We start from the raw sequence: 20,282 nt of genomic DNA on the forward strand, positions 1-20,282 counted from the left end.
TGGATGGATCTTCTACTGTTGGCCCTTTCATTTCAACACTTGACACTTCTCCTGACATGTTAAACATCTTATCGGGAAGGCTTACTTCAGGAACTTTGATGTCCACATGTGCCATAGGTATATCAGCCGTATCCTTTGATGCTTTGGTTCCAAATTTTGGGAAACTGATTGTTGGAAGTTTAAATCTTGTTGGAGAGCCAAAAGTGTCCTCCTTCAAATAAAGATCTTGTTCTGGTAATTGAATGTCTGCAGATTGCTTTGAAACATCAACATTTCCCACTGATGTGCCCATGTCAGCTTTGGGTAGACTCACATCAACTTCAGGAGCCTTAAGGTCTGGTTTTGAAAATCCCAATTTGGGAAGTTTCACTTTCAGCCCTTTGGAGTCAACTTCAACTTTATCTGTTTTCCCCTCAGTGGTCACATTTTGAATTTCAACACCAGGCTGTTGTACATTTACATTTTCTTTACATAGCAGGTCAGTCTCTATGTTTATTTCTTTACCCTCCATCTCTATCTCCTTTACTTTTGGCATGCCAATTCCAAATTTTGTCAGTTTGAACGTACTCCCCGTCCCATCATCATCAATCTCCTTGACCTTAATGTCCACATCAGCAGATGGCCCTTTAATATCTATGTTTGTTTCAGTGTCAGTGGTTTGTACCTCTCCTTTTTCTGGGAAACTGATTTCAGGTTCTTTGATATCTACTTCAGCTGCTGGAATATCAGCTGTAGCTTTTGGATATTTGAGTCCAAACTTTGGAAGGTTGAATGAGGGCAGCTTAAATTTTGTCTGAGTTGTTGTATCTCCTTGTTTTTTCACTTCATCTGTGATGGTGATTTCTGCATCTTTGTCTTCAACAGGTATGTTGTCCTCTTGCATAAACATATCTGCCTTTGGTTGAATGGCATCAACATCTTGCCCCTTAATATCTGTCTTTGAAAACCCAAATTTTGGTAGTGAAAAGCTTGGCTTCTTCAGTTTCACATCATGCCCTTTCAAGTCAACTTCAGACATATCTGCTTTGCCTTCAATGGATATGTCTTGAACGTCAACATCAGGTTGGGGTAGTATTACTTTTCCTTCTGCTAGATGAACATCAGTTTCTCTTATTGTGGCATGTATATCAGTCTCTATTTCTTTTACATCTAATTCAGTTTTTTGTATTTGACCTGACAACTTGATGTCTGGTTCATGAACAGTAATTACTATTCCTTTTATGTCCTTATCTGCTGATGGTAAACTTACTGTACCCTTTGAAGTTTTGACTCCAAATTTTGGCAGGTTAACTTCTGGCAGTTTAAATTTGGTTGGGGAACTAACAATCATTAGATCTTTCTGTTCAGCCTCTCCTCCTGGAAGTGTGACTTGTGCTGTTTGTTCTTTAACAGGTACATTGACCTCTGGTATGGATACTTCAGCCTTTGGTACACTGATATTAACTTCCGGAGTTGCTGTGTCTGGTTTAGAAAACCCAAACTTGGGGAATGAAAAGCTCGATCTCTTCACTTTTACTTGCAGTCCTTTGGAATCAACCTCAGGCATATCTGCACTCCCTTCAACTTTAGCTTCACTTTTGGGTGTCTGTACTTCTAATTTCACATCAGGTTTAGAAATGTCTGTTTTTATATTTGTTCCCTCTAGCTCTGAATCTGCCACATTAATGTCTAATGCTACTTTTTGTGATTTAACACCAAATTTCGGGAAGCTTATTGACGGGAGTTTAAACTTTGTTGGAGATCCAAAAATTGTTGAACCTTTTTGGTCAGACTCCATCTTTGACACTTTAATATCCACATTTATTTCTTCTAGGTCCATACTGCCTTCTGGTATGGGGATATCCGTTTTTTGAATACTTACATCAACTTCAGGGGCTTTTATTTCTGGTTTTGAAAACCCAAATTCAGGTGATGGCTTTATCTGCACATCTAGAAATTTAGAATCTTGTTCTGGTGGCTGAACCATCCCCTCAGTTGTTATCGCTGGCTTTGTTATATGAATTTGTTTTACTTCAGTTATATCATCTGTCTTGGATGTACTTAAATCAAACCCTTTTACTTTAGGAAGGCCAATACCGAACTTTGGCATCTTAAACTTTCCTCCCTGTCCTCCAAGTTCAGCATCTTCAACATTTAAGTCAACACTTACAGATTGACCCTCTGTGGCTAGATGAGGTCTCTTTATATCTACTGATGGGGCTTCACCTGATATTTTTATTTGTGTATCTGAACCAATCACTTCAGGTCCTTTAACAGCTATATCTACAACTGGCATAGTTTTCTCTTCCTTCGTAGCTTGTCCTCCAATCTTTGGGATGTTGATTGAGGGGAGTGGAAATTTTGCTGTGGCACTGAGAGCTGTTGTATCTTTTTGATCATCCTCAACATTTGACACTGTGATATTCAAAGTTTGTTCTTTTATTTTCAGATCACTTTCTGGTTTAGAGGTATCAACTTGTGCAAGACTGACATCAATCTCTGGGGCCTTGATATCTGGTTTAGAAAATCCAAATTTAGGAAGTGAAAAGCCTGTTTTTTTAATTTTCATACCTGTGTCTTTTAAACCAACTTCTTGATCAATTTTGCTTTCTAGTGTGGCTTGTGATACTTCCCCAAGTTTTGCCTCTGGTAAAGAAATATAGCCTTCTGCCTTTGATATTCTGGCCTCTGTAAGTGACAGGATATATTGATCTCCACTATCTACCTTTGTCTGATCAGCACTGATTGAGGGTTTCTTCAACTCTTGACCGGGCACATTAGAGTCAATTTTGACGTCTGATGGTTCTACTGATGTGATTAAATCTTCAGTCTCCAAAGTAATTTCCTCACCCCTCAAATCCATTATTTCAGCTTTTACTTTGGAAGATGAACTTCTGAATTTCGGTAGTTTGAAAGAAGGAAGTTTGAATTTGATCTGTGACCCTCCCATGGTTGAATCATCTTTTAACATCTGTGTTGTCTGAATTTTCAAGTCAGACTCAAGATTCACATCCACTTCACCTACTGCCATAGATGTATCGCCCCTCTCAACATTAATCTCTAGAGCTTTAATGTCTTGTTCAGAAAATTCATGCTCTGAGCTTGGCATTTTTGGCATTTTCAATGTTACCTCCATTTCCACAGACGCTTCAGGTATGCCTGCTTTTCCTTCAGCACTCTCTTTGTCATGTTTCAGTGGAACCTCTGATTTTTCTGCATCTGTTCTTGATGCACCCTTTTTAAATTCTGGTCCCTTTAGCTTTTGAAATGAAAATTCAAATTTGGGCATCATAAATCTACTCCCTTGACTACTAGGATCAGTGTCTTTAGTTTTAATTTCAGCATCCATCGGTAGGGTTTCTAAAGTTGATTTAGATGGTTCTGTATCTTGTGTTCCTGTATCTTTATCCTGTGATGCAACCGCTGATGCTGCCTTTATTTCTGACTGTGCATCATCCTCAGATTTTTCAACAGACTCTTCCCCAGTCTTTGAAATGGAAATATCAAATTTAGGGAGAGAAATTGTTGGAAGCTTGAATTTAGATGGAGAACCAGAAGTACTTTTGTTTTTCAACTGGACTTCAACCTCTGGAGCAGGAAAAGTCATTTCAGTCTCTTTGATCACAGTGTCAGGCACAGATATTCCTTCTTTTTGAAGACTGGTGTCAGCATCAGGGATCTTAGTGTCAGATTTGTAAAAGCCAAATTTAGGAAAAGATATCTTACGTTTTTTAAGTTTGAATTCACTCTCCTTTTCTTTAGCCTCCAGGATGACTTCCTCTACTGAACCTGAAGGAAGGTTGACTTCCGCCTCAAGATTACTGGCTTGCATTTTCAAACCTTCTATAGCTGTCTCTTGATCAAGACCATGGCCTACAAGGCTCATCTTAACCTCTGGTTTAGAAAATGCATAATCTGAAGACAATACCTTTTCTTTTTTCTTTTCAGAATGTTCATCAATAGCCTTTTCCACCTCTGGGGTAGATACATCAACTTCGGGTTTGGAAACACTGAGAATAATATGTGGGGTTTTCATTTCAGGTAATGATGGCGACTCTGTAGGCAGCTCGGTTTCTAGTGCTTTAATTTCCATTGCAGGTTCATCTTTGGTGACTTCAGGCATTTGATTGTCAGAGACTGCATCTGTTGATTTTGGAAATGAGACACCAACTTTTGGGAATTTAATTGTAGGACGTTTAATTTTTGTTGGAGTTCTTGGATCTTTCTCAGCCTGATCAGAATCTGCATTTGATTCTCTGGGGTCTATAGTTGATTCTTCTTTATCCACACTATCAGTTGGCTTGTGGGCTTCAACCTTTGGGAGGCTAATGCCAAATTTAGGCAGTGTAACGGTAACCTCTTGTTCTTTGAGCTTTGTTTCTTCAACCTTCATATCTACACTAACAAATTGACCTTCTGTAGTCTCAAAAGAATCCTTGATATCACCTGCTGGTGCATCATCTTTTAGTTGCATGCTTATTTGTGTTTCTGGAAGGCTTTCATCAGGTTCTTCAGTATCTATATCTACAAATGGCATGTCTTTCACTACCTTAGATGATTTTCCACCAAACTTTGGTAAGCTGATAGAGGGAAACTTTACTGGTGTACCACCATTTGTTAGATCTTTATGTTCAGCCTCATCCTTTGAAATTGTGAAGTGCACACCAGACTCTTTTATTTCCACAGAAACTTCTGGAATTGATAAATCAACCTGTGGAAGACTAACATCAACGCCTGCAGCTTTGATGTCTTGTTTTGAAAATACAATAGCTGGAATTTCTTCAGCATCATGGCCAGTCAGGCTAGCATCAATATCTGGTTTAGAAAATGACATTTCTTCAGATGATTTTATTTCTTTTTTCTGAAAACCTTTGATTTCTGCCTTTCCCTCGGGCAGAGACAAGTCAACTTCAGGTTTGGATACACTGAGAGTCATTTCCATGCCTTTCTTGTCAGAAAGTGCTGTTGCTTCTACAGGTAGTTTGGCTTCGTCTGTGCTGACATCAGGCTTTTGAATATTGCCCCCAGCATCAGTTGTCTTGGGAAATGAGACTCCAAATTTTGGAAATTTAATTGTGGGAAGTTTAAATTTTGTGGGATAATCTGTTGAATCCTTGAACTCAGCCTCTACATCTTTGGTCTTACTTTTAACATCTAGTTCTGTCCCATCAGCATCATGTAAAGAGCCCTGTGCGGCTGGGAGAGTTATGTCAGCATCAGATACTTTAGTATCTGATTTAGAGAATCCAAATTTGGGAAATGATATTTTCCTTTTCTTCATTTTAGACTCTGCTACTTTCATTTCAGCTTGTGGAAGTTCAGATGGCTCCACTTCAGTTTTTCCACTAACCTTGATGATGGATTTTTCAGATTCATCTGGTAACAGGCCACCTTCTTCTGTCTTCTCTTTTGGCATTGAGATACCAAACTTGATCAATCTAAATCCACTCTCCTCTTGAGCATCCTCAATGGCTTCAACAGCTTCAGGTTCAACAGCTTTTGATTTTCCCTCTGCCTTAGGGATTTTTATTTTTGGAACAAAAACATCTATGCTTGGCATTTTTAATTTAGTTTCTACACTATATGCTTTGGGATCAGTCTCAATTGTTCTCTTCTCAGAATCTAATTCAACCTCTATTATGTCATTTTCTTGCACTGTAACATCCTCTTTTGTAGTGACTTCAGCTGTTCCTTTCATAGATTTTCCTCCAATTTTGGGCATTTTTAATTTATGCAGTTTCTTTTTTTGTGGAGAGGAATCTGTGCCTTTGCTTTTGATTTCAGCCTTCAGTTCTCCTTCAACATCTTGTTTTGAGGTTTCCTTAACAATAGCAGTGCAAACATCATGATGGAGCATTTGATCACTCTCTATGTCATGTGCTTTTTTAGTTTCATGCTCAGGTGCACAGCTTTCACCTTTTTGAGATTTTTTAAATGTTGCTTCTTCAGAAGATTTTTTGATATTGTCTTCTGATATTTTTGCTTCAGTTGTCCTCTCCTTGATTGTGCCACTATCACTTTTAGGTGACGTGGCCTTTATTGGTAATTCAATCACAATACCTGGAAAGCGAATGTCAGGTGTCATGATTCCAAAACTTGGCATTGATACCTTTGATTTCTTTGATTTCTTTTCATGCACATTTTTGTCAGCTTTGATATTTGTATCAGTATATTCTTTCACAGCCTCGTCTTGAGTGTCTGTATCTTTGGCTATTATGCTTTTTGTTGGTTGAACTGATTGTTCAATGGCTTCTATTCCTGGTATTTCAATGTCTTCACGCTTTGGAAGTTTGAATTTTACATCTGGAGATGTACTTATCTTATCATCCCTTGCTAACATTTTGCCAGTTATGGGTTGGTGGTCAGCAAGTTTAATTTTTGATAGGTCTGTTTTGCTCTTGATTATAACCATTTCATCAAGATGCAATTGTTCAATTTTTGGTAATACGAAGGTTTGATCTTTTGTAGCAACAGGAGAAAGTATCTGCTTTTCTTTATCCATTGTGTCAGGCAAATTAATGTTTATTTCTGTGCTCATGCTCGGAATTTTACAAGGGGATCCTTTAGGTGTCATGCCAGTCTTGTCTGACTTAATTTCCATGATTGTGATCTCTCTCTGTACAAGGACTCCAGTGATGTCTCTCTCAGGTAATTTGAAGGCAGGAAATTTTGATACTGCGTCCTTTACATCCTTAACATTAAACTCTTCTGCTTCCGCCTTATCTTGCTTTTTTCCTGCTTTTGATATTTTTATTATCTTCTCAACTTTTTGTTCTTTAATTCTAGGAGGCTTAACCTTGGCTTTTGATCCTATGTCCTCCATGCCAGAAATCTCAATTTCCTCTCGTTTCAGGAGAGGCACTTTGGTTGGGTCTTTCTGATTTACAGTTATTGATTCTTGGTGGTCGAATTCAGAGACATCCACTTTAGGCAGTTTAAAATTTGATTCAATGTCCATGCTACCTCCAGTACTCTTCCTGCTTCTGTCCACATCCAGAGCATGTGATTTTGGCTGGGATATAACAGGAGTTGGAGTGATTGGTTTCTTTGTGTCTGTTGAGGACATATCCTCTCTTGTTTGAATCTCACAAGTGTCTGATGTAAAATCTAGTTTGTTTACTGCATTTGAAAAATGACTCTTTGATGTGGCTATGTCTGCCAATGGTCCTCTGGTTCGAATCCCATAACTTTCTGTTTCTAGAATGTTTCTTTCTTTCTTTTCCTTGTCGCTGCCAATTCTTGGTAATTTGCTTATTGGTCCTACCTCTGGCATGTCAAGAGAAACATCAACTTTAGCTATGGTCATGTCTGTTTTTCCTGACTCTTGGGTCTTTTCTAATATCTCTTTAATTATTGGTTTGCTATCGGAATCCACTTGATGTCTAACCGGTTCCGTTTGTGATATTACATTAGGACTGTCCAAAATATTGTCGAATGTTGATGGATCCAAAGTTCTCATTCCACTTGTGGAGGATTTTAATTGGCTCTCTGTTTCTATTTCATATTTATCCTTTCCTGGAATGCTAACCTTCAGTTCTGATTTCTCTCTCCTTTCTTTGCCATCATCTCCAAGAGTGACTGTAATATCAGTAGTCTTTAATGTGGTGTCCACACTGATGAGCTCAACCTTATGCAGTGATTCAGTCGCTGGCAAAGTGGGGAATGTATATTCATTTCCTGTTTTAGTTGAGTCAATATTTTCAGCTTCATTCAATATTTTAGGACTCTCTATCACATTAGTCATTGGCACTTGCTCTTCGACTATATTCATAATAATTTGGTTGTCCAAGACCTTCATATTGTCTGTTGCAAGCGCCTTTTTGTTTTCTTGGGTTTCTTCAACAGATTTGCTCCTGCGGCCTGCCATACGCTTCTTAGGTTTCACTTTATGCTTCTTTTTCTTGTCTTTTCCATCTGGGGATTTTAATGGAGACTTAAGAGGAGACTCTGTGTCACTTGTTGGCGGACTTATCTCTAATTTTCTCTGTTCCTCTGCTTCTGACGTGCTGTGAGATCTTTTAAAATTCGCCCTGCGACCTATGCTAAAGGTAGGGAATTTGGGCCAAGAGATGCGATCATGTTGCTTTTTTGTCTTTCTTCGACCTCTCATCTCTGGTCCGCTACCTTCCTCTACTTGCTCAGCCTCCTCACCCTGCAAACATTGATGAAGCAGATGCACAGTAATGTCAATGAAACCTCAGAAGAAGCTTTGCAGTATTATGTAATTAAGAATATAATGAACAGTATTATAATTACAATGGTTATATCTGGCCTCTCTGTCTCAGCATCTTCCTGGGTTCTTGGAGGTGGTTTGCGTTTTAGACAGAATGCCACTTTATATGGTTGAGCATGCTCAAGAATCTGGAGGGCGTCTTCATATGACACATTATCAAAGTATACTGTAGCACTAAGTATTTGATCACCTGAAAGGCCAGATGGAAGGGCACAAATGAGGACGTAAGTGAAAAGATGGAAGATTAACAAATTTAGCTGCATTCTAGCTTCAGAAATGTTCTGTAATGTGCTATAATAAAAACCTCACCTTCTTTCACACTTAAATGCTTTGAGGCAGGTGACTCTGGTTTTACTTCCTTGATGAAGATGCCATCCTTTCCTCCACTTACAACCAAACCCTCAGCACAGACTTCTTTTACAGTTTTCACTATTATTTCTGACTGATCACTTTGCATATCCTGAAACAGAATGCAAAGTAATTTAGAAATCAAGATCATGTTTTCCCAGTATTCACATTCCTAATCATCTGTATTCTTCATTAGAGAGAACTTTTGGTGTGTCAGACCTCTGTTTGATTCATCTTGGCAGAGGAACGCTTGTCAAACAGCGAGCCGAAACCAATCCTTTTGCTTTTTTTGGAACTCTTGGTGGGTGAGTCATAGAAATCACCTTCAACCTGGCAAAATAGCATGTAGTATATTATATAGATAATAGTTAGATGATCAAATACAACATTATACAGTTCTGAATACTAGGGTTATTATACTGTGCATAGTGTTAAATAGTTAAGGTAAGAGGGTTTTCTAATGTAGCGCTCACCTGTTTTGCGTATTTCTCTGTGGTGGGGAATTCCTCGACAGGAGAGGAACCCTGAGGACGAGGTCTTTCCCCCTCTAAAACTTCAGGCTCCTCACATACCTATTATATTAAATACCAATTAAAGACTGTTTAAACAATTAATCAATTTAAAACAGAGAGACCTATAACACATGTATATTTTATATTTGCTGAATGTGCTGTACTGGAGTGATACTCACTAAATCATCATCTGTGTCTTGTTCTGGTTCCTTCAACCTTCGCCCTTCTCCTGTTGTGATGAAAAAAACAGAATAAGCACTTAAAGGTCAAGCTCCTATATGTGGAAAAAAAGTACATTTCAGGCGCATTACGTTGTCTGTACATATGACCTAAATTTAAGAATCCATCCTAAATGCCTAAGCCTGTTATATAGTCATGCATGCAATCTATACTTTATTTATTTGCTGTTTTATAATTTTCACTAATTGGAGAGTCAGTGGGGGATCTATTTTGCCAGACCAAAAGTATTTTATCTGTAAAGATGACAGATTCTAAGGCTAAATTTCTGTGTGAAAAATTTCCTGGCAGATATTCCCACATGATCCACACAGTCTACCTGCTTCTGTTGCTTCCTGTAAAGTGAGGCACTCTATTGATCTGAAGGGGTTGGCTTACGCTGCCTGCAATAAGACCAACATGGAAACATGGGCTTTAACAGATCCAAAAAAGAACAGTGAAAAAATGGTTACAAATATCTGCAGATGGGATATAATTTGAAAAATACAAATAATATGTTTCAATTTGACGGCATGGAGAAATTATTCCCTTGCACAATTTTTCAAATAGTTGTATGAATTTAACAATATTTCTGTCAAAAGTGGCTTGAATATAAGTAGCTCACAAAGACGAAGAGTACAACGAAATAGTCAGTAATTCAATAATCCACAGGAGATGGGGTATAAACACAGGGAACAGATCCACTTTACACACTAGACAGGACTAAGAACTGAACAAAACAGGAAGCACTTTTACAAGAACTAAATGAGGGAACTAATGAGATAATTGATTAACACCAGGTGAACTAAAAGACTAATCAAACACACAGGAAAACAGGGTCAAATAGGAAACACAATGAGACAGACCATACATGTAACAATTATACAATAGACAGACATACTTAAATGTTACTGATACCAGCAGCAATAATACTTTAATGGCATCCTTTCTCCTGAGAAAGGCATATATTTCCAGTTCCCAAAACATAATGCACTTAAAATAAAAGGATTGTTTAGGTAAATTTTTTATAAGCCTCACTCTGCCCTGGCCATAAACCTGCACTTTCCTTCAAGCACTTATCCAGGCATCAGGTCTAGATGGCATTGAAGCACACTGGAGATTTATGTACAGTATGTATGTTATGTCGCACATGAACAGTATTACACCAGCACCATCTTTTTCCGTTTCTAATGATCTGACACTAAACTTGCGAATGCACCAATGTATAGACAGTTGGGGAAAAGCAATGGTAAATGTGCATTATCCACAGTTAAGATTATAAGCAAAGTAAACAGACTTATTAAAGGGAGTAGAAAACTCTTCCCATATCTTTTGTTGAGTCAAAGGCTTTGAGAACAATCCAACTCAATGGTATTCTGGTGATTAATATGCCATCCATCAATCATTCTGTCATTATGCTGATGCCAGCATTGACATTTTCCATGACACACCTTTTAAAAATTGTTTTAAACAAAATTGCGCAAGGTTTGTGTTGACCACAATTAGGCTGTTTAAACTCTGCTTTTAACCACAGGTAAAGCAATATTGAACTTGAAAGGGGTTTAGAACCACTTTTGCTGGGCGAATTTCAAACTCAGCACCTTGGGTTATGAAACCCTAATAACGGAATGTTACAGTGAGAAATAAATAAGCTCTACTGATAAGCAAGAGCAAGAAAAGCTGTTAATTAAACAGATTTCACACAGTGATGCTGACAAAACCAATAGTTTGAATAACCTGATGTAAACTGATGTGCATAGGAGAGATCAGTGACTGTAACACTTAAAACTGAGGGTTTTGGTTTTAACATATACATGTATGATGAACAAGCAGAAGAATGACATAGCTGTGATTTTAATGTTTGATATGTTGTGGTGCAAATCAACAAGGTGTCTTTTCTGACTGCTATTGTAGCTAAACAGGCTTTAGATGGGGTTTTTTTTTCAGTTGCTATAAAGCTTTATAATATCTGTCCAAAACCAACACAGTGAATGGAACAGGCCTAAACAACAGGCCTTACTTTCTTCAAGGTTTTTTTTTTCTTAAATGCTTTCAGGCTCCCCACCCCTGTCAGGTACAATGAGGCTGTTTGTTTGTTGGTATACTGTATGTAATAATTACTGAATAAAATGCATTAAATTCTTGAAAGACCATTGTCCATCATAAATTATTTAAAATAAAATCAATAAACCAATTTGCAATCATCTCTGGGCTCCTATACTTCATATATTTCTATTAGGATTGCAAATTAAATATGTGAGCTCTGCTGTAGGTGATGTAAAAACAGTTTTAGCTTGTGACTGAATATTCAGGAAACATACTATACTATGCACAACTTATTGCTTTTAAAACATGCTGTTTACTTCAGTATGCTACTGAAATATCTTGAAGTACAAACACTAAAAAGAATCCAAGTGCCAATATGAAAATAGCCTAGTTTAGCTGAATTATAACAAAATTAAATATTTAAAAAAATGCTTTGTATGTCCAACATATTGCTGAATTTTAATTACAATGATGCAAAGTTCTTCGCCAGGTAAACATTAAAGGTTAACAATGATAGGTTTGTACTTACACGATATGTGGTTTACTTGCAGAAATATATGTTTCACTGTTTTCCAGATAGTAATTTACCAAGTGCACAGCATGCATTGACAGGACTGTTTGTGGGTAGTTGTTAGTTTTTGTGGAGAAGATGAAGGGCCCTGCCCTTTCTGTAGACTTCTAAAGGTATGGCACAACCCTGTTTCAGGGCTGTGGTTCAAGCTCCTGCTAATGCTATTGTGCTGAAGAACAAACATCTGAATGTGTAACAATGCTTGCACACGTTCACAAATGAATATAAAAGAGAGGTCTTGAGATTTTTAAGCAAAGGAATCAGAGCAAAGATTTTGTTGTAAGGGTCTTTATGTCCTTCTGTTCTCCAGTGAATTTTGCCTGTGTTTGTTTAGTTTAAATTTGAGTTGAAGGAAATAGTTATGACATTAGTGTACAGTGGGAAATAAATGCAGAAAGAAGACAAGATTTCATGCAGTTCAGAGCTTTTCATTGCGCTTTTTTGCCAAAGTAAATAAACAATAAGACTTTAAAGAATAGATCCGTTTACTCAATACAAAGCAAGCTGTCAATCACATGATGTTTGTGCAGTATATGAGTGTGCACATGGCTGACTGTATGTTTAAATACCATTTCAAAGTCCAATAACTCCTTTTATCCCCGCATAATTATCATTTGGCTTCATATTTGTTATAAAATCACCATGCAACCGATTTAGCAAGCAACAAACCACTAATAGAATGAAACCTGAATTATAAAAAAAAGCCTATTTTATTTTTAAGCACAATAATTGATCCTTAACTGAGATGGACATGAGTGCAACTTGAATTGTCTGAGAAATTCAGTGTTAATAAATTTGTAACGTAGTGACTCCCTAATCAAATTTTTTGCTCACAGTGCTGGTCAAAAAGTGATAAAGTATTTAATGTATGTGACTATACTGTGATATAGTTTTACAGTATATAATTTGTATGAATAGGGTAGGAAATACTGTAATACTACTTATAAAGTACAGAAAGTGCATGCACACAGATTCTCTTTGTAATTTTATGATGTTATGAAGGACTACAATAAAACTGAACTTAGTCTGAAGCTGCTTAGTCTGATTTTAATGCATGTTGTTATCATTATGACTAAAGTAACTAACACAGTGATGCTGACAAAACCAATAGTTTGAATAACCTGATGTAAACTGATGTGCATAGGAGAGATCAGTGACTGTAACACTTAAAACTGAGGGTTTTGGTTTTAACATATACATGTATGATGAACAAGCAGAAGAATGACATAGCTGTGATTTTAATGTTTGATATGTTGTGGTGCAAATCAACAAGGTGTCTTTTCTGACTGCTATTGTAGCTAAACAGGCTTTAGATGGGGTTTTTTTTTCAGTTGCTATAAAGCTTTATAATATCTGTCCAAAACCAACACAGTGAATGGAACAGGCCTAAACAACAGGCCTTACTTTCTTCAAGGTTTTTTTTTTCTTAAATGCTTTCAGGCTCCCCACCCCTGTCAGGTACAATGAGGCTGTTTGTTTGTTGGTATACTGTATGTAATAATTACTGAATAAAATGCATTAAATTCTTGAAAGACCATTGTCCATCATAAATTATTTAAAATAAAATCAATAAACCAATTTGCAATCATCTCTGGGCTCCTATACTTCATATATTTCTATTAGGATTGCAAATTAAATATGTGAGCTCTGCTGTAGGTGATGTAAAAACAGTTTTAGCTTGTGACTGAATATTCAGGAAACATACTATACTATGCACAACTTATTGCTTTTAAAACATGCTGTTTACTTCAGTATGCTACTGAAATATCTTGAAGTACAAACACTAAAAAGAATCCAAGTGCCAATATGAAAATAGCCTAGTTTAGCTGAATTATAACAAAATTAAATATTTAAAAAAATGCTTTGTATGTCCAACATATTGCTGAATTTTAATTACAATGATGCAAAGTTCTTCGCCAGGTAAACATTAAAGGTTAACAATGATAGGTTTGTACTTACACGATATGTGGTTTACTTGCAGAAATATATGTTTCACTGTTTTCCAGACAGTAATTTACCAAGTGCACAGCATGCATTGACAGGACTGTTTGTGGGTAGTTGTTAGTTTTTGTGGAGAAGATGAAGGGCCCTGCCCTTTCTGTAGACTTCTAAAGGTATGGCACAACCCTGTTTCAGGGCTGTGGTTCAAGCTCCTGCTAATGCTATTGTGCTGAAGAACAAACATCTGAATGTGTAACAATGCTTGCACACGTTCACAAATGAATATAAAAGAGAGGTCTTGAGATTTTTAAGCAAAGGAATCAGAGCAAAGATTTTGTTGTAAGGGTGTTTATGTCCTTCTGTTCTCCAGTGAATTTTGCCTGTGTTTGTTTAGTTTAAATTTGAGTTGAAGGAAATAGTTATGACATTAGTGTACAGTGGGAAATAAATGCAGAAAGAAGACAAGATTTCATGCAGTTCAGAGCTTTTCATTGCGCTTTTTTGCCAAAGTAAATAAACAATAAGACTTTAAAGAATAGATCCGTTTACTCAATACAAAGCAAGCTGTCAATCACATGATGTTTGTGCAGTATATGAGTGTGCACATGGCTGACTGTATGTTTAAATACCATTTCAAAGTCCAAGAACTCCTTTTATCCCCGCATAATTATCATTTGGCTTCATATTTGTTATAAAATCACCATGCAACCGATTTAGCAAGCAACAAACCACTAATAGAATGAAACCTGAATTATATAAAAAAGCCTATTTTATTTTTAAGCACAATAATTGATCCTTAACTGAGATGGACATGAGTGCAACTTGAATTGTCTGAGAAATTCAGTGTTAATAAATTTGTAACGTTGTGACTCCCTAATCAAATTTTTTGCTCACAGTGCTGGTCAAAAAGTGATAAAGTATTTAATGTATGTGACTATACTGTGATATAGTTTTACAGTATATAATTTGTATGAATAGGATAGGAAATACTGTAATACTACTTATAAAGTACAGAAAGTGCATGCACACAGATTCTCTTTGTAATTTTATGATGTTATGAAGGACTACAATAAAACTGAACTTAGTCTGAAGCTGCTTAGTCTGATTTTAATGCATGTTGTTATCATTATGACTAAAGTAACTAGTGTTCACTCAGTTAAATATGTGTGTCTCATTGTGGACAGAGTCAGGTATATTATAATAACATTCATTATTTCCAAGTGAACATGGGATTTTGCTTTATTTTTAATATATACTGTATATATATATATATATTTATTATTGGGGTGAGAGAAGAGAAGTGGGACCACAGCTTTTACCAGGAAACTCTGCAAAGCAATATGAATATGAAGGTGCATGTGTTGTCCATTTCAGTTTATCACTATTCTTGTGGATGTGGACGTGTTGATTAAACAATTACATCATCAGATTATCTTGAGACGAATATGCTTAATAGTCTTAGTCACATTTTAGTCATTTGAGTCTTTCATAGTTTTAGTCTAGTTTTAGTCGACGAAAAGTCATTGCATTTTTGTCAAACTGCAGTTACCAACATTTATTTTATATGTAGTCTTCAAACAAAAATAGTCATTATTTCTTCTCTCTTTAGACCATATCAATTAAGCTTATGAGAAATTTGAATCAAGGATTGAATTTGGAAAAACCTGAATAAATTATGACTATTTTCATTTTTGGGTGAACTATCCCTTTAAAGGGGTGGTTGATTGCGATTTTACTTTTTTAATGTTAGTTAGTGTGTAATGTTGCTGTTTGATCATAAATAATATCTGCAAAGTTACGAAGCTGAAAGTTCAACGCAAATGGAGAGATCGTCACAGATTTAGACAGATTTGTGAACAATATTTGAGAGAAATAGGCCTTTTGTGTACACAGAAAAAGTCTTAGATCTTAGATCCAACAAAAGGGTTGCGTTTATAAAATGTATTCATATATGAATCGCGATTCTGTCTTCTAACGATTCTAATGGATTCACAAGTTTCAAAATCAATGTTCTAAAGCAGCATTTTCATCCTGTTCCTGGCCTCGCCCTGTTCTGCACACGCTCTGCATCGCTCTCTCTCTCTCATTCAGATCATCAGCTCAGTGAATACACTTATTTTCACATACTATAGTTATGAGAAGCGTTATACATGCGTGCGGTTGCTGAACTGTATTAAAGCTTTAATCAGAATAAAACTGTATATTAAAAGCTAACAGAAGCAGTAGCATTTACAAATAACAGCGTATCTAAAAGTATGAGACAACAACAAACAAAAAACATAGGCCTACCATTAAAAGCCGTGCTTGCACAGGTTCTGCGCGATCCTCTTCACTAATATCCTCTGCGTCTCAATCGGGCTCAAATTGATTAGCAATATAGACAACGTCATTGTTTACAATACAACCGGAGCACATGCCGCTATGTTGAGGGGTGGGACGTTTAGACACGCGCAAGAGGCGGTTTAGCCAATCACAACACACTGGACTAGCTAACCAATCAGAGTCCATTGTGTATTTCTGAGGGCGGGGCTTCACAAAAGCAGGAAATGATCAGCACGGTCAGAGGAGAAGGGACAGAAAGGTGTGGAATAAAGGTAAATTATGTGAAAAATAATGTTTTTTTTTAACAAACGAAGCATTAACACATGTTAGACTGCACCCCATAAACACAATCAAGCCTATAAAAAAAACAGTCAACCACCCCTTTAACAGTAGTGAAAAGGGAGCAACTTATAAAAATTATAGTTGTTCATATATAATATATATCATTTATAATTTTTGAAAAAGAAGCAGAATAAGGCAATAAGACAAATACGAAAGAGAGACAAATTAAACTAATTTTTCAGATACAGTAGGGTTGCTTAACATATTTATTTATCTTTTGTTGGTTAAAGGGGTCATATGATGCCCATTTTCCACAAGTTGATATAATTATTTAGGGTCTTAATGAAAAGTCTGTAACATAGTTTAGTTAAAATTTCTCAATGGTAGCGTAAAAACACCTTTTATTTTACCCTGTAAAAACAGCTCTTTTCAGATCAAGCCATTTTTGTAGCATTTCCCTTTAAATGTTAGTTTAAGTGTTTGTTTGTATAACTAAAGAGCTTGAAGTTCATCTGAAGGTCAAAAAAAAAATATATATATATATATAGATAAAGCTGCTAGTTTAATTAAATGAGACAAGGTGACCAAATGATTTAGAGCTGTTTGGTTAACAGATTAATTGCATTTCAAAGTCTTTTGATAATGAAGCCAAAAAGAGCACCACCATCAAGTTACTGTAACATAGAATGACACAACCAAAGATAGCTATAGAAAATATTAGACAAAGATACATGCAAGGTAAGATGCATAAAGTGTATTTTCAATTTTTTTTATATTAAAAAAAATATTTTTATTTATTTATTTTTTATATATATTGCTATGTTGTGGAGACACTTTGGCTTATGTATACATCTCGTATATTTTATAAAAACACTTATTACATGAATTACTATTAATTAATAAATCAGTTTTAAATAACAATATTACAAATATTGTATTGAAATATAACATTATTATTAAAATGTTTATAGAATTATAAATATAAATTATATATATTTTAAATAAATGTAGGTTATATCAGTATGTTATGGAGTCTTGGATTTTGAAGAGACACTTTGTCTTAATGTACATGTGTATGTAATTATATTTTTAAAAATTATATATATATATATATATATATATATAATGTGTGTGTGTGGATTATATTTTATAAAAATCTATTAATATAAATATATTGTCAATATATTTATGATATGTACACATACATATTTATTGATTTTTTTTTATTAAACATCATAGAAATCATTGAAATAAAAATGTGCTTTTTATTAAAATAAAAATATTAGGGAAAATGTTTTTTACAAATCTACAAAAAATAAGCTTATAAGCCTTCATAAATCCTTGTAAACAATACTATCCAAATTCAACAATTCCTAAACGCTTAGAAATCACACTCTCAACACTGTAAACAAACACACTGCAGATGCTGTTGATAAAATACTGCATAACTCAGTTGATACACCCACAGCCACATAGCCACGCCCCCTTTACTGCAGACACACCCAGATCACACACAGTGCAGCGTCATCTCAGCAGAGAAATGCAGTGATGCTTGTCAACAAGCTCAAGCACCAGTGTCCCACTAACTCACACATGCACAGCCCAACTGCACAATTATATTGTCCTGCCACCAGTGATGCTGAGTGCGGAGATAAAAATAGCACAGAGCATGCAGAGTGAAACAGACACACATAGAGAAAAGCTAAAGAGACAGAGCAAAATAAAGAATGATGCCCACCCGCGGCTGACGCATGCCAGTTGGGAAATGCCAGGTGAAAACAGTCACACATGGTGGCTGTCTTCTGGGGGTCTTGTCCAGGCTCTCAGTAGTGGTTTCTGGTGACGCACTGTTTTAGGAAGCCTCGCTCTCTTCCTCCGAGGCTGAAGAACCTGCTTCTTCCTTTTTCCTCTCAGTCAGTCACTCCAGATGCAGAGGACAAAATAAAGTCGGAGCTGGTGAACAGAGATAAAGTCAGTCTGACTTGGCATGCGAGGGAGGGACGGAGAGAGATGTCGTGCTCCATCCACACTAGTTCGTACTTCACAGGATTGAGGCTGCACTCTACCCTGCCAGAATAAACGCGGTCTCTCTAGCACGCAAAAACAACTAAAGGGGGTATAACTGACTTGGGACAGGGGGCTGTCCTAAACAATGCAAATCCCTCCTTCTAAGCATCTCACTCCATCCTTCTGATCACTTCTGACCAATTGCCGCAGAGATGCTCTGGACCGTCTGACAGCTGATTGGTTTACAACACAAGAAAAACATTCCATCTTTATAGGCATGCGGCAGAGATGTGTAATTGGATTTGACACCACACAGTACATGTTTTCATGTCAGAAGAGGAAGTGAGGATGCAGTTTGTCAGGTGACTAGACTAATGTGTTTAAGAGCAGCTGTGTACCTGAGCTGGCTGACATTCACAAACTTCTGATAAATAGTTTTGTCTGATATAGGGTTACGAGACATGTCTGTGGGAATGTCTCCCCTTGTTTCTGCACGACTCCATCCTTCTGAGGATAGCCACTAAGACCATGGCTAAATGATTTATGATTTCATGTCTAAGAATAAAAAATGATCTCAGAAAGGTACCAGACTGTGACGTCAACCTGAGACCAGTTCAGCGCGCCGGATCGCCACACTCAGACTACAGCAGTCGTATTTTATGGCCTTTGTGGATCTAAATCAAACCAGTTTAAAGAAGAGTTTCTAGGTTTTTTGATTTTGATCGAAAAATTACAATTAAGAGCTCTTCAATATCTTACATGTTTCTACTAGGCAGCTCAGATGGACATTTCCGCAGTCTCCTGCTTCTTAGATTTTTTTTTTTTTTTTTTGAGATATCTAATAATCTGGTCTACATTGAAAAAATATTGGCTTTGAAACAATTTTCACTAATAAATTGCTAGTACATTTTTCAAATAATTACAAAGAAGCACTAAGTAAAAACATGACAGGACATTATGAAGTAGAAATAGTATTTTCTTGCCAAACATATTCTTTATTTGTATCTTGCAGAACATTAATCTTTATTTACAAAAAAAAGTTGACTTTCAGTCAGAAGAGATCTGAACAATAGCTGTTTACATGCACCCATGTAATCCATTTATAATCAATTTGATGGCTCAATCAGGCTGAAAAGCCTTCATGTAAACACCTCAATTGATCGGAATGAAATTCCAGTTGGACTGGAAGGTGCGTAGACCTGAAATAATCTGATTGACAGAAAAAATTAAGCATGTAAACTCTTGAATCTAACTATCATCTAAATTGCAAAAGCAAAGTGCTGTGATATGGACATTTGCATACATTTTACATCTATCGATTAAAGTGTGCATATGTTTATTTATACCTCACATCTTAAAAACCGGTCAGTGGTGGAGTCTATATTATTTACTAAATATTTGCTAAAACATACATGTAAGCATTCTTTTTGTCATAAAGGCAAACAGGACAATTATACTCACGGTAACATTATCGAGGTGGCTTTCTCTAGTCACACATGGTGGCTGTCTTCTTTTGTTTGGAATACATGTAATGCATATGTAAATAAATATATGAATCAGATTGCTATGTTTAGGGTTCATAGAAGTGCATGTAAACATACCTAATGTCTCAAACTGTACTCAGATTTGCAGATAGCAAAGTCTGCCATCAAAAGACCGTAATCTCAGTATAAATTCAAACACTTATCAAATGCTTCCAAGACCAAATTATCTAAGTATGTTGATAACATTCATTTATAGCAAGTTTTTTTGTTTACTATGGTACTTTATAAAAAATGTATTTAATATATATATATATATATACAAAACATTTTCTTTTTTTTCT

General features: G+C 36.1%; 1 protein-coding gene across 1 annotated transcript in view; it reads right to left on the reverse strand.

Annotated features, from left to right (window-relative positions):
- The window catches only part of LOC107589574 (neuroblast differentiation-associated protein AHNAK-like), a 21,162-nt gene extending 2,631 nt beyond the window's left edge, over window positions 1–18,531 (reverse strand). Inside the window, exons 1-7 of the mRNA XM_016278062.1 lie at window positions 18,189–18,531; window positions 9,252–9,301; window positions 9,034–9,132; window positions 8,780–8,890; window positions 8,522–8,672; window positions 8,236–8,402; window positions 14–8,131 (exon numbers count right to left, since the gene is read on the reverse strand). Coding sequence (XP_016133548.1) covers window positions 14–8,131; window positions 8,236–8,402; window positions 8,522–8,672; window positions 8,780–8,890; window positions 9,034–9,132; window positions 9,252–9,301; window positions 18,189–18,240 — 8,748 coding nt within the window. The 5' untranslated portion in view covers window positions 18,241–18,531. The remainder of the gene's footprint in view (window positions 1–13; window positions 8,132–8,235; window positions 8,403–8,521; window positions 8,673–8,779; window positions 8,891–9,033; window positions 9,133–9,251; window positions 9,302–18,188) is intronic.
- Between the last annotated feature and the right edge of the window lie 1,751 nt (window positions 18,532–20,282).

Source organism: Sinocyclocheilus grahami, unplaced genomic scaffold (genome assembly GCF_001515645.1).
Source record: "Sinocyclocheilus grahami isolate Dianchi unplaced genomic scaffold, SAMN03320097.WGS_v1.1 scaffold117.1, whole genome shotgun sequence".
NCBI lineage: Eukaryota > Metazoa > Chordata > Actinopteri > Cypriniformes > Cyprinidae > Sinocyclocheilus > Sinocyclocheilus grahami.